The 21981-nt window shown below is 45.0% G+C and overlaps 1 protein-coding gene across 1 annotated transcript in view; it reads right to left on the bottom strand.

The window, feature by feature from the left end:
- Positions 1 to 1361: 1361 nt before the first annotated feature.
- The window catches only part of CLUAP1 (clusterin associated protein 1), a gene marked incomplete at both ends in the record, with an annotated part of 53278 nt that continues 32658 nt past the window's right edge, over positions 1362 to 21981 (bottom strand). Inside the window, 3 exons of the mRNA XM_080354027.1 lie at positions 1362 to 1508; positions 4350 to 4405; positions 13116 to 13223. Of these exons, the coding sequence (XP_080210153.1) occupies positions 1362 to 1508; positions 4350 to 4405; positions 13116 to 13223 (311 nt within the window). The remainder of the gene's footprint in view (positions 1509 to 4349; positions 4406 to 13115; positions 13224 to 21981) is intronic.

Raw genomic sequence — 21981 nt, 5'->3', positions numbered from 1 at the left:
CCCCTTCTCACCTGGCTGCACACAGCTGGGCCCTGTGGGATGCCCTGGAAATCCCAGAGACAGACACGAGGTTTGCGGTTTCCTTGCTCAGACGTGAGCGCTGCTCTGGACCGGGGCACTGCAGAGCAGTGTGACCTGTGCTGTTTGCCATGCCCTTGGCAACAGGTTGGTGGTGGCTGAGCCCAACGGAAGCATTTGGTAGGGCTGTTCTTTGTCAAAGCCTCTGGGAAGAGACAGACGTCCCACAGCACAGGAGTGGAAGCATCTAGAAAGGCCCTGGGAAATAAAGAGCCCTCAGGATAACAGGAGGAGGAGTGGGAGGGTGAATGTAAGAGGAATAGCTCTGCACGCATCCTGGTGCCACAGCAGGACTGCCTTATCACCAAGTCCTGCCTCTCAAGTTTAGGTTGGACTTCTTGCGTCTCCTGCTGTTGTCATCCGTGACAATCCGTGTGACCTTGGGCTCATCTGCTCTGATGAACACACACCAAAATGAACTCTTCTAATCAAGCACTGATTTCTGTTCCTGTGAAGACAAATTGTGATGCTAGAGCAGAGCTAAAAGGAAAGAGGCAGCACACTAGACAAAGTGCAGCTTATGCGTTCCCCTGAATAGACTGATGCCATCAGTGAAAGTGTAACTTGCTGAACAAAAGCCTGACTTTTGGCCCATTTGAATGCCTGAACCTTGGTCCACCCCAGAAGTACCAGTATAATTAAAGGGCTCATTTCTTACGGGTTTAGTTACAGCGCTGTCTTGCACGACTGCTCTCAGAACACTGAAGTGTGAAAACAATTCCCACTGACACAGCTGAAATACTAAGAGATGCTGCACTGCGGGTGGTGTTTGAGGACCCCTTCACCAGTTTCCCACTTCCTTATGGCCACTGCTGCTGAGATTTCTGAAGGCAAGACCTTGATTAAGTAAAGGATATGTTTAGGATAAACAGATTTAAGCCAGAATTAAAATCCGTTTAAGTGTATTCCCAGAGCAGTTTTTCATCCAGTTTTATTAAGCCAAAAAAATCTGTTTGGACATAATAAAATGCAGGGAAATCAAGCACACAATGCTCACTGGAGTGCAACTTTTGGCATGGCAATGCATGAGGGCCAGTTCTAATGCAATTATGGAAATAACTGCACTCCACATTACTGCGATTCTCATTATGGATAATCTGCTCATGCTTTGAGAGTTGCAAGACTGGCAATCCAGGTTTAATTTTCAAATTTAATGAACGTTATTTATCTACTCTTGAATTCATACTGACAAGCACTTTTCACATGGCAGGATATCAGCTCCTGGTCTGCATGCTCTCCAAAGCTTGTATTTCCAGATGCCTCCTGGTCCTGCTACTACAGGGTCAGAAGTCATTATCACTTTCCTCTAGTGGCTCTGGCTTTCTTGCTCGGTGACTGGATTTGCTTGGGGAGATTTCCATGCTGTCATCTTCCATATCATCCTCCTCTTCATCTTCATCCAGGTCAATCTCACTATCCCCCGACTCCTCCTGCAGGAAAGTGAACAGAATTCATGACCAGGTCAGTTCTAGGATGGCAAAGCATCTTTGCCAGCTTAACAGTAAAGACCAGCACACCTGGCTGATGTTTACTCTCTTCCTCCCCTGCACCCTGTACAATCGCACACCCAGGGGTGTTGGGAAGGCTGTTTGTCTGGGCTGGTATGGATCTGGATTTGGACTTGCTCTGTGGAGCAGCAGGTTCTGCAAGAGGGTTTTGTCACAGCTCAGGCTGCTGTGCTGCTGGCCTTCCAAAATAATGAAAAGCCAGAGCTCAGCTGCCTCTGGGAGGTAATGGCCCATGTGGCTTTCCCCAGCAGCTCCCTGCTTTGCCAGACAGTGGCTGCTCCATTCAATGTATTGCAAACCTCTTTCCTCACTTCACAGGCCTGACAAACACAAACTCCCTGACTTCTGCTGAATTTGTGGTATTAAAAACCTGGCAGGGTGTTTAACTTTAAAGTGGTACCTATTGTGAGATCAAAGAATCAAGGCATAGTGGAAGAGAATTAACTGCAGGAAAGAAACCCACCTGTGCCTTGGTGACGATGTTGCGCTTGCTTGGCTGTGCTGGGGCAGATCTCCCCTTGGAGAACCAGAGTGGAAAGAACAGGGGAGGCAGAGCAGGAAAAAAAAAAGTACAATAGCATAAAAGAAAACAGAAAGTAACCAGAATGGGAGCAGGGGAGTAGGCAGCAAAGCCAGGTACAGCTCATGTGTCAGGCGGCACACCAGCAAGTGACAGAGGCTGGGCACACTGCTGCTGGCTCTCGGGCAGGCTGAAGCCTGCTCTCTTCTCCACTCCATAACCCCATTAATTCTTCAAGGGGTTCAAACCAGCCTCACTAGTTTCCTACCCTGATCTCAGACACATAGGTGCCTGCAAGGATCCTACACAAGCCTCTCAGCCCTGGCCCTTCCTGAGATGCTGTATTTAGAGGGCAGATCTGCGAGACAACCAAAGTGGCTGCAGCTGAGGACAATGAGAGGCTGAAGGCCCTGGCTTTCCACACCTGGATGTGCTGGGGCTGTGCCAACAGGAGATATGGGAGAAAGCTGTGAACAGGAAAGTCCAAAGGAAGGAGAAATTGCAGAGAACGACTAAAGCTGGCAAGAACATGGTCAAGGATGATCAGGCAGCACCATGACTAAGGTCACAGCATCTTCACCTACAGCACTGGCACTCCTGACCCTACCCAGAAATGTTCCTGAATGCCAATGGCATGAATCATTCTCCAGAAGGTAACAAACAGCCTTAACCACATCCAGTTGGGCTGAAGCAAAAAAACAGACGATGGCCTGCAAATTCCTTTCCAGAGAAAAGGTGAGGATGGGCAAAAAGAAGGGCAGCTCATCCCTCTCCAGCAAGAGACTTAACTCCCTTATCACTGTCGTGCCTCCAGGTCTCTGCAATGAACACTAACAGCAGTGGGTTCTTCTCTCTTCTGGCGCTGCCTGCAGGAGAAATAGTCTGCCTAGAGTCTCATGGCTCACCAAGCAGTGTCAGAGCCATGGCAAATGGCTTTTGTACGTGGTGGCAAACATCAGGAGTTTCCTACTATCCCTGTGTGCCGTAGAAGTGGATTCCCCTATCTGCTCCCCTCCCTTTTTAAACCTCCTGGAGTCACGCTTGCTCCATTAACCTCTGCTTCTGATCCAAGCCAGCGCTTTGCTGCTCCCCCAGGGTCTGGTGTCTGTAATGGGCTTTTGTGAATGGATTTCTGAAAAGCAAATTCTGTGTTTCAGAGAGGCTTAAATTTCTCTCCTACGAAGGCAGCAAAAGGCAGGGCAGTACTGAGAGACAGATAATCCCCTGGCAGCACGGGGCTTCTGTCTGGGCATAGAGAAGATGTCTGAACTCTCATGTGGCCTCCTCATCTAGACAGGCAGCGCTGGGTGGGGTGGCTGCTGGACAGAGGGACAGAAAGGCCACATCTACACTAGGAAATTAATAGACGGCACAAGGTCAAACACAAATTCACAGTTGTAATTTTCTAGCACAGTTTGGGCCTGTGCCAACTAGCACTCTCCAAAACAATATTCTAACACCACCGGGGAACAGGCCAGCCCCACTGCTCCTGGGTAGCAGCTTGGATGCCAGCACCTTTGTGGGATGGGGAGGGAAGCTTACTGTATGGATGCACACACACCACCACAGCAGCTGGCTTCAGCTTCCTCGTACACATGTAACCACTTAGGAGTACCCACAGGCACAGAAGGATTGCCCGCATATGCCCAAGGCTGAGCACCACAGTCAGTGTGCACCTGTTTAGCCACTATCCACTCACCAGGTCAACCATAACCTGGCGCGAAGCCCGCAGCCACGGGGCAGCTTTATCTGCAAGGCAGGGATCCCAAGGGGCGCAGCTCGCAGTTCTGCTCTCATCCCTGTCCTGTCATCTGGAGGACAGAAGGATGGATGCTGCTAGTACAGGCTATGGAGAGGGCTCCAAGGCGTGTATCTCTAGGGCAATGAAGGGGATTTACATTCACACATCTAGCTCCTGCTACACTGCACTGATCCCCTCTTCCCAGCAATCTGCCCAACAGCTGAACAAAACAGCTTTTGTGCAGCCCATGTGCCACTGGTTATGCTCTGCAGGCTGAGGCTGAGACACAGGGCAGTGCACAGAGACTTCAAGAGCAAAAGAAAAGAAGGAAAATGCGTGTCTATGCAGATGAGAGATCAGTCAGCTGGAGGAAAGGAGGGGAAAAGCAGGTCTGGGGCATGAAGGCTCAGCAGGTAAAAAGGTGCTTCTCTATCTGAGGAGAGGGCTGTCATTCTAAAGCACTATCAGGCAAGTTCTACAGGCACAAGGGATGGTTACTTACATCTTCCTCTGTGTCTCCACCTTGCATTGTTCCCACGACCCATGTGCCAGCTCCTCCTGCAAGAGCAAAGAGAATCACCATACAGCCTGGCTCATGATTAACACTGAGGGAGAATGAAAGATAAAGTTCAGAGTTTATGTTTTAGAGGACTAGTCAAATGGCAGTGAGAAGATAAGATCCCAACACACACTGGGTTACCCTCCTTAAGCCTCAGAGCTCAGCAGAAGGTAGAAGAGGGTTAGGCAGACAGTAATTCCAGTAAGGATGGTATTTCCAGAGCTACCTCATGCCAGTATGACAGCTCTGACAGGACAAGAGGCAACAGACACATTAAGAAACAGGACATTCCATCTGAACACAAGAAACCACCTTTTTTTTTTTTACTGTGAGGGCAGTCAAACACGGGAACAAGGCTGCCAAGAGAAGCTGTGGAGCCTCCAGCCATGGAGATATCCAAAACCCAACTGGATGCGGCCCTGGACAACCTACTCAAACCTCCTGATGATCTCAAGAGGTCCCTTCTGTGCACTGGCATATTCCTTCCTCTGTTTTGGTACACAGAGAGCAAAAGCCCGTCCTTTCTGTGGGGCAAGGCTTCTGTCCTTCAGAGAGCTCACTATGCTCAGATCCTTTCTGATATTCCAGCAGGGACTGATGTCTCACAAGAATCCTATGCAATGCCAAGGCAAACCTCACAAATTCCTTGTTGAGAGCTGGATGAGTAAGTGAGGAGGGAGGTAGCAATCTCAGGGTTGTGGGGAGTTCACTGAAAAGTGAGAACACAGTTGCACCTGCCTTTGTTACTTTTGGTTATGTAGAGGCCATAAGGAATGGAGAAGATGCCAGCATGGTCTCCTTTGCTAGGGAGAGTGTCTGTCAGGTGTTGGGATGGGTACAGCAGAGCTGTGACAGGGGAAGTTCCGTGTGTGGGCTGACGGGTGACTCAGCCCGGCTTCCTGCAGCCACCTGGAGTCACCGGCACCAACCGGACGCCCAGTGAACAGTCCCACTGTGACCACCGCATTTCACCATCTGTTTATCTCCTGTCATCGCTGGTTTTCTCTATGCCAAATATGGATTTTTCCAATCTAGACAAAATCTATTTTATTTTTTTTTAGCATGAAAACAAAGTTACTTTAAAATATATCCTGTTGAATCTCTTATGTACCTTCCAAAGCACAAAAGAAAATGGGTCAATTTCATCCCCTTTGCAGACTGATCTGGGTTAGTTGTAGCAAAAATCTGACTAACTCACCCAGAAGTCACGAAAAAACCCTTGTTGTGTCAAGGCAGGTAATTTAATTACGTCTTTAAATAAAAAGCGGTGTCCTCTATCCATCTGGTTGCTGATAATACAGGCAGCTGGGATGGAATTATAAGAAGATTTCTGGACAGCTGATCTCTCTTCAACCTTTAGAGACATTTTCTCTAATATATGCTAGACTAAACCACGTAAATTCAGAGACTGTTACAAATGGCATCATTAAACAACCACAAACCCACATTTTTGCCCAGCGTACAGATTGCTCCAAGAGTTTAACTGCAATTTTGCTATGTAGAAGGCTCAGCATAAAGTATTAGATAGGGAATTATCACCTCAAAGAAGAAAGCAGCAGGGAGCTCCTAAAATTTTCTAGTAAGACAAAACTGAGAGAGATCCTGAATATAAAAGAGAATCAAGATATCACATAAGGAGAGCTGATAAAATTGGACAGCTCAAAAAAGCTGAGGCAAGAGCTTAGTGAATGCTAAGAGAAGATCTGCAGACTGCTGGATGCTGCCCTTCCATCATTGCAAACAGTAAGGACATCTCATGGGCATTCATCTGCTCACATTTGGAGGAAGACAACAATCAGGTACTGCCCAGACTTTGATCCCTACATCGTTTAAGCCAGAAGCACCTCTCTGAACTAGCGACTGTGGGCTCAGCAGGATCAGGTCCTGTAGCACAGCCCTGGGACGCTCAGAGGAGACAGCCCAGGATACAGGAGTCACCTGCCCAGGACAGGGAGGGCTGGCAGGTACGGGGATGTTCATCACTTGAAATTTCCTGAGTTCAATTTAGCTGGGCTCAGCTTGCAGCCGCATTAGTGCTGCACCACTCTGGCCACAGAGCCTCACGCAGCTTCCAAGTGGGTGAGAGCCTGTTACGGTTACTTATCGAGAATGTGAATTCAGCTGGGACAGGCTGTACAAAGCGATAATTAGCTAAAATGTTAGTAATGAACAGACTGTAATTCACTGCACCTCTGGATTCAAATCTAATCTCCGTGCATCGCCGCAGTTTATAGCCACCGAGCTACCAAAGATCAGAAGTGAATGTGCATCCACAATTTTAAGCTTGCGAGCATTTGCCATTTTTCCTCTGCATGTGACGCTGCCATTGTACTAACCGTGCAGCTGCCCACAATGGATCCACAGGACTGGCGTGATTTACATCTTCTTACCCAGCAGTGGGTATGTGTTAACCCTGTGCCTGACAGCAAGAAGTGACACTTAACCTGAGAGGTTAAGACAACCAACCATGAGGGAAAGGTGGATTTGCAGCTGAAGCATTTTGCTCCTAGTTTGGAGATCTGCATTTGGTCTCCAGCTCTTAATGCAAATTCACAGTGTGAGCTCAGGCAGGACACCTCCCTTCCCTCTGCATTACCTCTGCACACAGAAAATTGGGATAAATATCTTGCCTGATCCTTAACTTTCTGATCTGCATGCCCCTTGGGCACTGTGCTCTTAAGTGTGAGTGTAGCCCTCAGCACACAGCCCTGATCTCAGCAGCATTTTCTAGTCATTGCCAAAGTACAATGATTAATTAAGCACACTATAGCTGCTGCCCAGGGTGAGCAGACTTCTTATTTCTTACACCACCATTAAAGGAAAGAAGCGAGTGACCTGTCTCCCACTATCTCAGACCTACAACCTGCCCTCCTTCTCCACGAAGGCCAGTGTCACAATGGCCATGACACAGGCTGACGGTGTACAGAACCTCCCCTTCCCTCCCCGGGAGCACATAACTTTGCTGACACAAAGCACACAAAGGCAGCTCTGTTGGGAGCAGATGCCGCAATGGTGGGGAGAAGCTCTGTTTCAAGCTAAAACAAATTAATTTCTGTGAATTCAAAAAAGCAGCCCCTTTTTGGTGTTCCCAGGTTGCCCACCATGTCCTGGTAATAGTCCAGCAGCTGCTCTATCAGGAAAATGAAGATTTTGTGGACTTTTAACTGGGGGGCAGGAATACACACAGAAATCTGTGAAAATGAGAGGAGCGGTTATATCAGCTTACTCCCTCCCCAGCTGAGTTTTCTCTCAGCACTGGCAGTGAGACCCAGCAGCTCAGACACTTAGTATTGACTGTTTCTTCCCTCCTGCTTGACCTGAAGAGGGGAAGGAAGAGACTAATCTCACTCTCCAAAATTCTTTTATAATGTTTACAATTAGAACTTGATTTGCTTTACTAGAAAAGTATATTCACTGCAGGAACACAGAAGGACCCACACTATGCCATGCCTACAAAGCCCCAGTCAGGATAAAATTGAACTTTGCGAAGTTCACAAGGAAGGAATTTGTTTTTAAAAGTTCACAGAGAGCAATACCAATTTGGTAGAGTTCTCTGAGAGCAGGTGCATAAGCAAAATTTTTCCCCTTGACTTCATACATTATCAAACAGCTGTAGAACTTGAATCCTGCTAATGCACAGCCAAATCCCTTCCCGCCAGGCCCGTTCTTCATGCCTCAGCCCTCTCTCTCTGCCACCACCACGGTACGTGCGCAATCCATACCCACTCACCTCCTCACTTGCACAGACTGAACCAAGGCAAACACATGCAATGAGGTACCTGCAAACACCACGGTTCATGAAGAACCATCAGGAAGAGTGCGGCCTGGCCAGCTTCAAAGAGGTTTTTGTTTCTGTAGCTCCGTACTTCTTGTTAACTGCCATGAAATCAGGCAGGGATTTTCAAAGGAGCTCTGGGGTTACAAAAATAATTACAAATCCCACATGGAAAGGAAAGGTAAGAAGAGCTGAGTGCCCAGCAGAGCCTGTCTCATGGCTGCTGCTCATATGTGACTCCACATCGGGTCTGTCGCTCTCCCTTCTGCGCAGACACAGAATCCATTTTGGCCCTGGAATGCATGCGATGCAGGGCACCTGCAAGCCACAGCGAGCACGTGAACTGCAGATTCCTGGTATTTTTGAGACTCAGGCCTTGCCATGCCAGACCTGCTGGGACATCAGGAGGACACTGACAGTTTCTCGAGTCTGGCTGAAGTTCACATGTGCAACAGGCCCTTAGCAAATTCCCCCTAGGGGCACTGCAGTTATCCAGTGTGCCCTGACTCGGAACAAGAGATTTTCTTCTGTTTTTCTATGTCACAAGCTCCACATACTCTGACTGCAGCAATGGGAAAACCTTGATCACAGTTTTTTAAGGGTTTCTGAACAGCCTGACTGGAGGAAATGCCTTGGGAATAGTAAAGAGGGAAAGCATCCTGCACCAAGCTGCATGCCAGTGAGATGCAGCTGTCCCTGCAGATGAAGCTGAGAGATGAGGGATGGGATCATACAGCACTTGAATGATGCCTGGACAACTGCAGTGGGCTTCAGCATGTTTTTCTTATCAAGACTCATTACCATGACAGAGAAACATGCAGCATTTTCACAAAAGCTGCAGATTTGTTATCATATTGTATTTGTACAGATAAATGCACTTGTATATTTTCCTTGGTCTTGGACTCAGAGAAGTAATTTCCTTTAGGAACCAGAGAGAAGGGAAGAAATAGTGTAGTTATTTAACATGCTTTTTTGAAAATTTAGGCAGGTGACAGCCACAGGAACTCAATGTGAATAAGACAACCAAGAAGGAGCAGGCAGCTGTTGCACATTCCTAATTGAATCCCTCCACTCCCCTGCATATTGATGACACACCTGTGGCTTCTACACACCTGGGGAGATCGGGGGAAGGAAAACATTCTAGAAATTCAGTAGCAGAAGTCTGAACATGATCGTGAGCTGGAGAGAGAATTTCCACAAGTAGAGTCTGACCATTTCCACCGAGATCAGGACTTTCCTGCTTTTCAGCTTGCATGCCGTATGGAGGGATTTGGAAACACAACTATGAAGGGTATCCTGGGAAGATTCCTTGCTACTATGTCAAAGCCCCAACTCTCTACAGGACTGAAAAAGTGAGGGCTAATTCAGCCTCTGCAACCTTCCCCTCAGTGCACAGGTACCTTTGGCCCTTTCCCTGTGTCTGCTGGCCAGTTCCTACTTAATAATCACACGCTCAAGCTTAAAAAGAAAACAGAGAGAGGGAGGCTAAACATCACCATCATCTCAAAACACCAAGTATCTGGCGCAAAAACATCATCAGCATGGTTTGGATATGTGCTGCGCTGTGTGCACTGAGATGCACCTGTACAGGACGGGGGATCCCCACAGGCCTGGCTCCAGCCAGCGCTGGCAACCAGCCCATGTCCACAGAGCCATAGGACCGCACTCTCTGTCTGCCCCTGAACCCACCTCCGCTTTGATTGTTGCATATTTGGTTCCACTTCTTCCAATGAGGTACACTTTGCTTTCTTAATAAAAGCCTTTTATTCTCATCTGCTACATCCAGAGACTTATTTATTCTTGCCATGTTAAACAGTGCAGGTTTTCACAGAAAAAGATCTCATCCCTTTGGTAGCAAGTACACTTGCTAACCTGGCTGCTGGCACATCATTCCCACATTGATCCTCTGGGTTTGTTCTGCAAAGGTAAGAGGCTCCATGAGAGCTCCTCTCTCACTGTTTGATTTTGGACCGATTCTTTGCTGAAAAACATCCAGAGTTTCGTAAAGCTGTCTTCTTACAATGAAGACCAAATGGGGTTGAAGTTGTTACTGTCTCAATAGTGGAATAGTCTCTGTGGTCCAAACAGGACAAAAACACCCCTTTAACACCAACATTATAAAAGGAAACATAAGAGCTAAAGCATTTGGATAATTGGTTTGCGGGAGCTGAAAGATCCTGGCAGGGTGGAATAGAGGGTGATTTACTACAGACAGGCACAGATCCACAGTTTTGCAAGCATGGATCATTTCTGCTTCATTCAGTAGCATTTCCAGTGCCTGCCCCGTTGCAAGCACAGCGTGTGCCAGTCTGCCATGGCCTGCCCTGTCAGCCAGTGATCCTGCTGGGAACAGGAGAGAGCCTGAATTTGCTCATGATGCCAAAACGCATTTCAGAACTCCCATTCAAATGACACTGGAAAGATGGATCTCCACATGTAATCACAACATCACTTCAAAATCTGCCACTTTGGATAGCGCAGATGAAAAAATATCCACTTTAGTTCACGGGGAGATTGGACAGGTTCTTAGGAAAAAAAGAAACATTTACTGAGGGTTAGACTAAATTCATGGAAACCACATCCAGCTCAGGAAATCCTGGTGGGGGTTGAAACTGTTGGAGAGCGGGAGGGAACCTCAGGGAAGTTCCTACACTCTTCCTCGGGCACTGTCTTTCAGCCAGTGCTGGAGACAAAGACCAGGCTTAGATGGACCTTCCGTCTGACCTGGCATGGCAGCTTCTACATTCCTAGGACCAGGCTTTGGATTCTTCACCCTGATCTTCACCTCATCTGCACGTGAACAACTGTCCTGCTGCAAACTACTGGTTTATGGCCTGTTTCAGGCAAGAGGTTTCACTACACTGCAAATGACTACGGCTTTCAACATTGAAAGAATTCTTTTTCTTTGGCTCTCTGACAAAACAAGTGTCTTACTCCAAACACCATCACTAACTCACAGTTTGACCTCAGGGAAGGCCAGACATTTATTCGTGTAACAGCTTCACTTTTCTATTGCCAGACAGAATAAAAGTGAATGTGAATTTTTATTCACATTGACAATGTTAAAATTAAAAATTATTGACAATAAATCAATGTGTTCTCTTAGTTAAACAAATGATTAGTGGCACACAGATTTATTATAACAAGCCCCATCAAGGAGACTTGCCTGTAATTGAGATATTGTGATAACAAAACAGATTGTAGCTTCACAAACCCAATAAGCCAGCATCTGTCAGTCTGATAACTGTCCTCCCAGCCAAGTATTCTCACCCCATGCTGCTCCCTCCTTGTACCAAAACCTTCCTGCCTTCCTAAAGCTGGGTTTGCTGTATTGTTAAACCAAAAGCATCAAACTCAATGGAGACAGAAGCTCCCTAGTGCATTACAGCTTCCTTCTTCACCTGCTACTGCCTATTTCTCTTTTTACATGGGGAATAAGGGTTCGATTTTCTCTGTGTTCCACAGGAGCTCGCAGCCTGCCACATCTCCCCCAGCTAACACTCTTTTCTGCTCCATGGGAGACTAAATCCTATAACTCCAAGTCTTTTAATTGGCTAAAAGAATAACACCAGGGGCAATATTGTCAAAGCCGCATTCAGTTTGAATTTTGCTGCATCTAGACAAATCTGATGAAAGGACTCTTCAGGGTGAAAGTGTGTTCATTTTTCTCGATTATACCAAGTGGCCTAATGAGAGAGATTATCTCTCCCTGAGAATCTTGCCTCTGTAATGGCAAAACACACTGGAATACCTGCCCACCTATTACAGGCAGAGGGAGGGAGTCTTCTCTGACAATACTAATAACCTAGAAATTAGAGATGTAAAACTGAATCACAGCAAGTACAGGAACTGACCACAGCAGACCATTTCTCCTTAGTTTAAGAGCAAACATGGCTCAGAAGCACCACCATGTAAGAAGACGCAAAACTTCAAAAGAAAGTGATTGAAATATCATTAATTGAGTCAAGGAAAAAAGCAGTAATTAATACAAATAATGTTCTTGTTATGCTACCTTAAGTATATTTTAAATGCAAACTACCTGTGCCAAAGAACATGTACAGATTCTTGGTGTGTTTGACAACAAATAGCCAGTGAATGTTCAGGCCGGATTTTCTAAAGAAGCTGATGCACCTGACACTATTCTCATGTCTTGACATGTCTCCAGCACTTCAGTTGGTGAGGGTCTTGCAGTCAAACACATAACCTCACTGTCGATGAGGGACCTGAGTACACAGATGGAGAGGTGCAGATCTGAGCCTGCCAGGGCTGGAAGTGCTTCTCACATGATGGTCAGAGTCACTCACCGCTAACAAGAACACCATGGAGAACTAACCTGATTTTCTGGTTTTATTTTGCTTGTCTATAGGCTAAGCAGAGTGATTCTTTTTCTACCCAGGGAAACACAGACCCTCAGACAGTAATTTCTCCGAGTCACTTCTGAGCCAGGCCCTGGGGGAATCAGCTGCCAGAGGCTGTGGTTCCACTCCGCATAAAGAGCAGCAGAAGCCAGACATCCTTCCCTGAAGGCAATAACTCCGGTGTGTTGCACCTGTGACTGTGTCAGTGCAGGTGGATTTACGGACTCACCATAGGTCTCCTTTTGAAGAAGACCCTACCAGAATGAGTGTCAACAGCTAAAGTGAAACAAAGACTTTGCCATCAGGAATGGTATTACTTTTCTAAGGCTTTGTATATCTGCAAGGCAACACCAAGGAAGAATTTTCCTCACATGGTACTTTTTTCAGTAAATAATCCTTAATTTGCTCCCCTGAAAGCATTGTGTCTTTCCCACAAGACACAACCCCTTACACCTCACAAGAGCTGAGCAATGCCAATGCCCTTGAACAACAACAGAGTCTTCTTACATTTGAGGTTACTCAGATAATTCCAGCATTTCCTTCTGAATAAAAGCAATTAAGGAAAGATTAAGATACCTGGCAGTAGTGTCCCCATGGCAGCATGCTGCTTCATGATCTGCCTGTCTTCCACTTCACTATTGGATCCTTCATCCTCGTGAATGTCTACGTCGGAGTCATCATTATCTGGTTAAAACAAAAGCAGTTCATAAACATCACTCAAGCCAACCCACAACTCAGAGCAGCAGTTGGATGCAAGAGATGCTAGGAGTTTCTGCCTTTGTTCAAGTCCAAGATTAATCAAAAATAGAGTCATAGACAGAACATTGGCCTAACTGATGAGCACAGGGAAACAGCCAGCATCCACATCCTAAGAAAGGCATCCTTCTACGCATAGTGCCAAAGAAGCATACAATATAAACAACTGTCTTGGGACAATCCTCAGGCTGTGCCATAAAGGCCGTGCTCTGAATACACTCCCTGGGTATGAAGCATACATACAGTCAGAAGGTGCTATTTCAGCAACTGCTTTAAAAATAAAAGTCTTTCAAAAACATTTGGAAAGTGTGAGCTTATTAATGCATCTCCTAGTCCTTTATCCTGACATATGCAACATCAAAAAACCTGTCCCCTTAGACTCTTTGCCTGTCATTTAATCATAGGCTAGAAAAGCACAAATGAGACATCCCCAGATAAAGAAAAGCAGTTAGAGCCAGATGCAAGATGCCTGGAGAGACAGGAAAGCTTCCCAAGATGCAGGAACTTAAAACATTTTAATAATCTGCCTTTCTTTTTTCTTCCTATCCAAACTAAAGCCTACTTGGTCTCTTACTCCCAGTTCCACATCACCATATTGGAACAAATCTAAAGAACTTGGAGTAAATTGACCTTCAGATGTCTGAAAGCATGACAAAAGTCTTTAAGTACTTAAAAGTGCTGGCAAAGAAAAGGGAAGACTGTTCTCCATGTCAGCTGTACGAGTCCTACATTGATGTTCACATGTATGGTCAACCAAAATGGTTCTCTGAGCCTATTCTGAAGTAGAAGAGAGGGTGGAAAGTTGGTGCAGAAGTGCATGGGAAGTTTGGAGCAGGCTCTGCTCCATTTCAGTCTCCTTCTATCCCACGAGCTTTTGCCCTCTCTTGGGCCAGCCTGCTTGTGTGAGCTCACTTAAGCCAAGCTCTGTTTTCCAGCTGCTGCCCACTTGTCATTATTTACTACACTCCTCAAACATTCACCCAGTGAACCAGACCCTCAGCTCCTGTCACCTTTGGAACTCTTCTCACCCATGCAGAGATGAGCCCCTCTCACCAGCTGCTCCCACAGTTGGGGCTCATGGCATCAGCCCCACTGACAATCCCAACCGGGCTCCGCGGGAGGTCAGCACCCAGCACAGCAACAATAGCTGTTCATTATTTAGAGAAAACAGGCAATTTTTTCCCAGGTACATTTAATTACACACATGCCTGAGCTGAAAATGGAAACAACTGCTTTAATTATGATTAGTAATGAGCTGACACATCTTTGCAATATTTAATTAGTGGACAATATACAAATAGTAGACATTTTTCCATAATCTTTTTCATTGCAATGTTAATGCCAACATATAACAGCAAGGGATATATTTGATACCCTGGGAAGATTATGACGCACCAGCAACGTTAGTTACAATTTCTCTTTGTGTTGCACTTTCTTCTCTGGCAAGTGCAGGAGCCACTCTCACTGCTGTGTGACTCGAATACCATTTCTGTTTACCTGGTATTCAGAAAAACAAGGTTTTGTTCAGCCCTTGCCCAGGCAAACTCCTTGGGAAGAGCCATGTGGAGCCTACATAAAGGATTCAGGTTCGTGTTGTGTATGTTAAAGAGCAAGACTACCTCACCTGCAACGGCTCTTACTGCTACTACTAAAATGCCCTCATTATTATTTTTTTTTCCCTTCCGTCCTTTCCTTATTTTTTATTTTGGAGCAGCAATTCCTCCCTTTCAGATTTTGTCACGTGTGCTCCTCCTGTTGTGCAGCACTGCTGGCCAGAGCTGAGGATGCTGCAGAGAGCCCTTATGATTACTTTGTCAAACCACTTCTATTCCATGCCCATTAACACTTTCTGCTTCTGGCTGGGATCTCCTGAGCAGGATTTGCCGGCTGAGATGGGGACTAATGGAGCTGGTGCTCTCTGCTGACAACCCAAAGCAGCCAACCCAGCTGACACCAGTGCGAGAACAGGACCCGCAGCGAAGAGGCACAGCGACGCGATTCTGCTCCAGCTGGGGGCACGGCTGTAACAACACGGGACTTCAGTTCTACATTTCACTGTTCTGGAAACCTATTTGTTCAAACCATTCGTGACACCAGACTCTTCAGAAATAACATGTAAAATACCTTCCCCTTGGGACAAAGCAGCAGTAAGTAGACAAGAATAATCAAGAATGAGTCTGCCATCCGCCCTCTGCTGTACACAGAGGTGCCCTTCCCTGGGTACCCATGCTGACGGCTCAATGCCCTCCCGACCCACCTGAACCCCTCCAGCTCCCTGTAGGACACTCCAGCCATTCCTGACCCATTTCAGCATGTAAAAAGGAGGTTCTTTTCATCATATAATTCCCTGCGGTATCTCTCTGGTGGAAAGCGGGACTTGCAGAAAGACCCCATGGTTAAGAAGTGCTTTGTAGTAAAAGTGATTCTTACTGAGGAGAGAGAATCAGTGGCTGGAGGGCCCAAGCTGCCGCTTTATGAAAGGGACTGGTTTAAACACAGCATTTTTCCTCCTTCACCCAGCCTTTTTCTTCTTTCCCTCAGGTTCTCTGCTGTTCTCAATCCCCTCTTTCTCACACTATTTCTTTCATCCTTCTACCCCGCAAACTGAGCTGTTGTAACTCGCCTGTCAGTGGAGAAGTCGCAGTTTTCTGCTGTTTGGCCGACATGTGGATGCCACAGAACACCCCAGCAAGCCCCAGAAAAGTGTGCCTTGTGCTCCAGATCCATCTCTTGTCTTTCAAAGTCTGCTTGACAAGCCAAGCCAGTAGCAACTGTAGGCCTAATTTTTATTTATGCCTTTCAAAATCCTGGATTATCTTTCAATATAAATGAAGAGAAGATTCATCAGCTGAATTATCAGAATTATCAGCACACAAGCACAGTGCAACACTTTTCCTATGGAGCTATGACTTTGAAAGAAATCTTGTTATGGATCTATGGCAAGAGTTTGGATTTTATTTGAATAATCTAGCTGGAATTCTGATGCACATACCCCAACATGAACCATCACTATAGCGAATGCATGCCAGAAGATCAGACAAGTGGCACCTGCAAATGCAAACTGAGCAACAGTAAAATTTTTCCCTCCAAGCCTCCAGCCCACCACTTGGAAAGACATTGAGCACATTTTTCACTTACAAAAAAATAACTGTATTGCTCTAGCCCAGCTCAATAGCTGTTATCACCGAGCCCGGCTCTGTCCACTGTACAACGTGAGTTATCAGCTGAGCAGAACAGTGCTGAGCCAAAGTCTCAAGGACACAGAAGCAGAGCATATTGCTGAGAATGTATTTAAATACAGGAGATAAAGACAAGCTGAGTACAGGCTTCTTAGCAGAGTGGAACAGCAGAATAGTCCAGTGCTGTGTGTGACCTGTCCTAGCCAGAGCACTACAGCGTTCCACCATCCTACGTCCCTAGTTTTTAACAAAATATTCTTGGTATTCATAAAAAGGTGACAATTCGGAGTTTCTTTTAATGACATACAGAAAGAATCTACTTGTTGCCACAGGAGAAGTCATGACCACATCTGTGTAATACCCCATAGCAGAAATCACAACGCATCAGTTCCGGCGAGACAAGGAGCATTCTTTATGGAGAAAACAGATTTTTCTTAGTATCAGCATAAAGCAACAAAGATACAGCATACTACTACAAATTCCCACGTACGAGTACATGGAGTACAGAACACATTCTAACGGAGCTGGCTTAGGAGATTTGCATGGGTTTACATGAAGATTATTTGACTTTTCACAACAAAGTACTATTCAGCAATCCATGTGCCCAAATTTAGGCCAACGCTGGTAGCTTACTGCAGGTTAAGACTGGTATTTTAACAAGATCCTGTATTTTTACTACTAAAAGGTCATCAACAAAACAACTCTATAATCTGTGTCTGGCCCATTTCCCCACTGCTGTGATTTACTCTGTTGCACAGAGAATGCTGGCTGAATACCTGAGAGAGGATATATTGGGATTTTAAACTCCGCCTGCCTTACATTTCAACATTTCAATTTCATAAAGGTGGGTTTCAGTCAACTAAATTAGTTTAATTTAAAGCAGTCCAGCCACAAAAAGTACATTCTGGTTACAAAGGAAAAACATCGCTCTCAGAACACGTGTTATGTGTTCCAAAGCACACCTACTGTTTCCAGAAAAAAGCCAGAGCAGATACCTGGATCTGTAATTCTATATTTAAATGATTTAATTTTTTGGTAATTTGCAATGCTTGAAGGAAAACCAGCATGATTTAATAACTTAGCAGTGATTTCATTACAGATTTGTTAGTTTGCATAAATACTCAAGTAAATGTATTCAACTGTAAAATAAGAAGGTACTGTGGTGAAGATAATGATCACAATGGGCATTGTTTATTGATATGGTTTACAATTAAATGTAAGTGTTGCTTAGAATGTTCAATTTCAGAATAAAAATCACTGCTTTGAAAACACAGGCACTGGCTCCACAGCAATTATTTGATTCAGCGGGCCGTTGATTTTGGTGAAAAAACATAATGAGAAAATCAAGTGGGCAATTGACAGCCACTTGATCCCAAATAAAATTCAACTGATAAATAGCATTAAATTTTAGAACAGAAAAAAATAATTTTTAAAAAAAGGAGTGGATTTGGATTTTAAGAAGACTGAAGGGAGCTTAAAGTTCAGTTTCCACATGGAAGCCTTGGTCCTACCAAACCCATACTTGTATCGCACCAGACTCAGAGGCACCAGTCGTGTACATCAGCCCGAATACTTACAGATGTGCAGCTCTGCAATTTGAAGTGGAAGAAATGCTTTGATATATAAATAAATACATATAAAAAGCAGGGAACATCCTTTGACCTTGACACAAAACTGAGATCCTTAATCTGATCTCTAAGAAAAGTTAATCTTGGTACTAAGACTTACTGGATCAAGGTTCAAACACCTGTGGCTCTCACTAACTTCAGCAGGAAGTCTGGATGTTCAGACCTGTGCACACTCCAACAGGGCAATAACATACCCACAAACACCAACTAGTAGGTTGTAGAGGTCTCAGTGCACTTTCTTCCCTCGCTTGGTCATTTTGAAATTGTCTATTGCTACATCCACACTCCCATTTTTAACAGTAGGGATGATTAACCACTGCCAAGGGAAGCAATAGGTCTCCATCACTTGAAATAATTAAAATATTTCTCAATGACAAGCTCCATTTAAACTGGGATTTGTAGTTTTGGCTCAGGAATAAGTAGCTCAGATATTTTTTGGCCCATTTTATAGAGAGGTCATATTCAGTGACCATAACTATTTCTAATGATCCTAAAAGCCAAGAGTCCATCAAAGTACTATAAAATTAGAACATGAACTTGCAATTATTTAAAAAGCAAAACACAAGACTATTGTGGACAAATTCCAAGTGCCTGTTACACGAAGATGGATGGTCTGAGCATCCTGCTGGTGACAGTGCTGAAGATCAGCAATATCATCCAAGCATCTCAGCCTTGAGGGGATTACCCAGCGACTCACCGCTGCACTTCAAATGCCACAACTGTTGCAATGGGACTTTTTGTTTTCCTGCTGTCAGATTTTGAAGCATCAATTCTGGAGCACAAAGGGTACAAGAGATTGAGTGCAGCACCAAACTGCAACAGCATCATGCGATATGCTGTCCAAAGCACAACAGCTATTTGCTCTGCTTAACTGAGCAAAACGATAGAGCCAAGCACATTTTGCTTGGCTGTCAGAAAACAAGGAGTTACAGGTAGAACTGGCCAAGGAAACGCTTTGGTTGTGCATTGAGCAGAATTAAAGCTCTCCAGGAGCATCAGTTGTTGCTGAACAATACTGAAGTAGTGCAAATTTCAAAATGCTGTGTGACATGAATGTTTGTTCATTCTACAGACCAAGACAAACCTGTAAATTAGCTGATTAGTCTGAAAAAGTGTGTTTCGGTCTAGAAACATTTTCACTTGTTACTTTTTGCTCAGCAAACATTGCTGAGCATCCAACATTGGATGAACCTGAAAAAACATCTTTATTTCCGCTGTGGTCAGTGACCTTCCCTCTCCTCTCACACCAAACCATTATCAGAGCAACTCTTCACACATCTACACCTGACAATAGTTCTATCAACAGCCTTCACAGTGCTCATCCGAGCAGTGTCTAATATGATGTTTAACAGTCACTGTTCCGTTAACCACAAGGAAATCAAGCCCCGAGTTTCAGTCAATTGGCATTTGTTATTTTGCACCAACCTTGGATGTGTCACAAGGGCAGCAGGCTGTGTGAAAAACACCACATCACATATCAGTTTCTCTAAGAACAGCTTATTGAAATAAAGATTACAAAAATATCAGCAATTTACTGACCACTCATCTCAAAAAACATTTCTGTACTGCTGCAAATACTTAACTGCATGTATTTTCATGACGTAAATCATACTCAAAGCCTGATCTGTATCTAGAGTTCAACATTTTTACATAATTTAAAAATGAGTTTTTATATAACTTTGTGTTAGCTTTTCCTGTTTTTTGTTTTTTTGTTAGTGCAGTGGTTTTATGGGGATGCTTTGTCAGAAATAAAAGATGACTTGCAATGTATGCTCGCAAAAGAAAAAAAGAACCAGGCTGTTTCTGAACTACGCTAAACATTTTTTCCAAATTTTATGTGAGTACCATGACATATCCATGAGCCTTCTATATTTTGAATGCAGACCTGCACAATTCAACCTACATTTCTCAGCTCTTCTTTACAAGAAACACGATTTCATTTTCTCTGGTGTTAGTTCAGCCTGAAGCTGCCCAGAATTCCTGCAACTTCTGCTGCAGAGAAATGAACTGTTAATTTGCGACCCTTCTTACCAAATTAGCAGGAGATAAGGTCAAAGGATCCAGACAATGAGAGAACTGCATCAATTACGAAGGCACGAAAAGGTAAGACTTCTTACTGGGGCAGAGTGGATGCTGACTTTTAGCAGTTAATGGTAACAAATTTATCACCAGCTTCCAGCCTATGCTGTTAGAAGAGCCTCATTAGTGTTTTGCAGCTCTCAGGGGGAAAGTGTAATGAGAGTTAGAGAAGCTTCCCTGTCCCCTACGGGAGGCACTGGCCCTGCACTACCCCTCTGCGCAGGAAAGCCATCAGTGTGTTCAAACCAAGCTCACTCTGCCACCCCGGACCTTCAAGATTCGGCCAGAGAGTGTTAGGACACTGGGAGCCACCAGGCTGGCCTGCCCACCTGCCACTGCAAGGGGAAAACACTCATCCCTCCATCTCCAGAACCTGTTGCATGGGCAAGACCAAGCCAGAGCAGGTCCTGCCTTAACAGTGCTGCGAGCAGGCACCATGGGCTGAAGGTCCGGACAGGCAAGTCCTACATTTTTGACGAACTCAAAATAGAAGACATATTAGGATACAAGCACTTTGCTTGGGGATAGGGTGTGCGCGTGTTTTTTCCTCCCAAAGCCTACTTTAGGAAGAGCTTTCTGATGGTGAAGAAAACCCATACTTTAATCTTTATGTCTGTCTCAGTAACAGGGCACATCCCAGCCGAGGAGGATGCAGCATGCAGAACCTCCCAAGGCAGGGGAAAGACAGTTTAAGTGCTCATGCCTGGAGCACTTTACACCATTTCCACATGATACACACAATGCTCACAGGGCTCCTTGATAAAATCACTACCTGTGCCAGCCCAACGTTGTAGAGCTCTGGGAAACCCTCTGCGGCAGAAATTCTGTCCCTTATCGTGCTTCCTATTTCTAGTGAGAATTTCGCTATTAACCTGTCGGGTAGTTGGGGCAGGTGAAGCTGTTCACTGATGCTGCACTGATTCTGCTGCTGTTGCTTTTCTTTTCTCCTTGCACAAAAAAAAAAGAAGGTATTTTTCTTGTGACTGAGATCCTGGGATTAATGTAACCACCGTGTAAACATACCCATAATAGGCCACCACGCAATTTTAGACACCAACCTCTGCATTCTCTTACCAAAGCAATTCTCTTGGTTTTGAACTGTGTACAGGGCATCATTTAACTAATAATGAGAGGAGGAGAGTGGGGTCTGGTGTAAGGGGAAAGCACACCCTGGTACCTGACCATCATATGATAGCAAACCGTGGTCTCAGAGAGCTTTTACAACATTCAGTAAATTAACCTTACAGCACTCAGTAATGAAGTGGTGCTCCATCCTCCTGACTCCAGCCTCTGAGAGCCAACTTTATTGTCTCAGTTACATCCCTGCACCTCTGCAGACTTCCACACTCCGTGCAGATAAAAGCAGATGGGAGCTGACAAATATGACTTGATTTTCCAAGTTATGGGACAATCAAGAAATGAGCCAGCACTGAAAAGCAGGATCCTGGTGCTCTTATCACTAGATAAATTACTAATTATGACAATTAAGTATGTGAATAAAGATGTATTATGGCAATATTTTAGGTCACTGAAAGTCATAATCACATGTTCTTAGGTGGCAGTTAAATCACTCACTAAAAGGCAAGGTTCATATTATTTAAGTTATGCAAAATGACTGATAGTTTTCCAAGTGAAAACCCACAGATAAGGAGAAAGCAGGTCAGCACGTTTTCATGTTATACTTCATAATGCTAATTACTGATGATAGATGTTCTCCTCTTGAACTTACTTACTCTGGAAGCTGTCAGATAGCAAGGCCTGGACATTTTCACTCAAGTAAATCTTTGAAACGATTCCACA

The sequence above is a fragment of the Nesoenas mayeri genome (assembly GCF_963082525.1).
Source record: "Nesoenas mayeri genome assembly, chromosome: 15".
Classification (NCBI taxonomy): Eukaryota; Metazoa; Chordata; class Aves; order Columbiformes; family Columbidae; genus Nesoenas; species Nesoenas mayeri.
The sequence above is the reverse complement of the archived record's forward strand: the minus strand, read 5'-3'. Positions and strand labels throughout refer to the sequence as shown.